The sequence below is a fragment of the Cariama cristata genome, unplaced genomic scaffold (assembly GCF_000690535.1).
Source record: "Cariama cristata isolate BGI_N322 unplaced genomic scaffold, ASM69053v1 scaffold31675, whole genome shotgun sequence".
NCBI classification, from domain to species: Eukaryota; Metazoa; Chordata; class Aves; order Cariamiformes; family Cariamidae; genus Cariama; species Cariama cristata.
The window spans coordinates 10,818-11,720 of record NW_009616333.1 but is presented as its reverse complement, the minus strand read 5'-3'; the positions used below and the strand labels follow the sequence as shown (position 1 = coordinate 11,720).

Genomic DNA, 903 nt, shown 5'->3' with positions numbered 1-903 from the left:
AACGAGCAGGCGGGTTTTTGCATTTTCCACCTGTCTGGGAGGAATCGAGGGTCCCCAAGCAGGGACGAGTCCCGCGGAGGGGTGGGTTGTGTCCAGCTGGCCAAGCACCACCGGTCTCCATCCTCTCGACAGCCCGAGCCCAACAAGCTCCATCGTCGAAGGTGATCGGTGTCGTTCACGGGGTGGCGTATCTCAGTCCCAGCCCGCAACCGCACATCTCCTACCATCAAATCCACTGGCGACGTGACAACTCTGTAAAGATCGCCAGCCGGGACAGCACGGCGAAGGTCCAGTACCCCAACAGCCCCTACAAGGGACGCCTGGAGCTTTTTCCCAACAACACCCTAAAAATCAGCCAGCTACGGAAAAACGACAGCAGCACGTACCAGGTGTACCTGGAGGATGAGGCGGGCAAGGAGCACATTGAACAGATCCTCCTGACGGTGTACGGTGAGCTGGGCGGGGGGACGGCAGGGTTGTCCCCGTGTCCCGGGGTGGCTCCCTCCAGGCTGTGACATCCCGCTGCTTCTTGTAGATCGGGTCCCGAAGCCTAGTGTGAAAGCCAAAGTGATCGAGGATGACCCGACGTGGTGCAGGGTCAACCTGGAATGCTCAGTGGAGCTCGAAGGGGTGACCTACGAGTGGATCCCCCCCACAAAGATCCCACGGGAGGGTGTGGGTGCCGCTACGCAACGCATCTTCTTCAACCCCTCGAGGGAAACCTACACCTGCAAAGTCAGCAACCCCGTCTCCTCCAACAGCGCCTCGCTGATCTACACGCACCCTTGCTCCTGGACAGGTACCGGCTGCGGTGCACGCACAGAACGGCAAAACTCGGGTGGGATGGGCTGCAAGGTGACCTTGGCTTTGGAGGGGCCCCGGAGCAGTGGCGGGGGACCTGGG

At 61.1% G+C, this 903-nt stretch overlaps 1 protein-coding gene across 1 annotated transcript in view; it reads left to right on the top strand.

Moving 5' to 3' along the window:
- Nucleotides 1-132: 132 nt before the first annotated feature.
- LOC104161639 (CD48 antigen-like) overlaps nucleotides 133-903 on the top strand; it is a gene marked incomplete at its 5' end in the record, with an annotated part of 1,085 nt that continues 314 nt past the window's right edge. Inside the window, 2 exons of the mRNA XM_009700141.1 lie at nucleotides 133-450; nucleotides 536-799. Coding sequence (XP_009698443.1) covers nucleotides 133-450; nucleotides 536-799 — 582 coding nt within the window. The remainder of the gene's footprint in view (nucleotides 451-535; nucleotides 800-903) is intronic.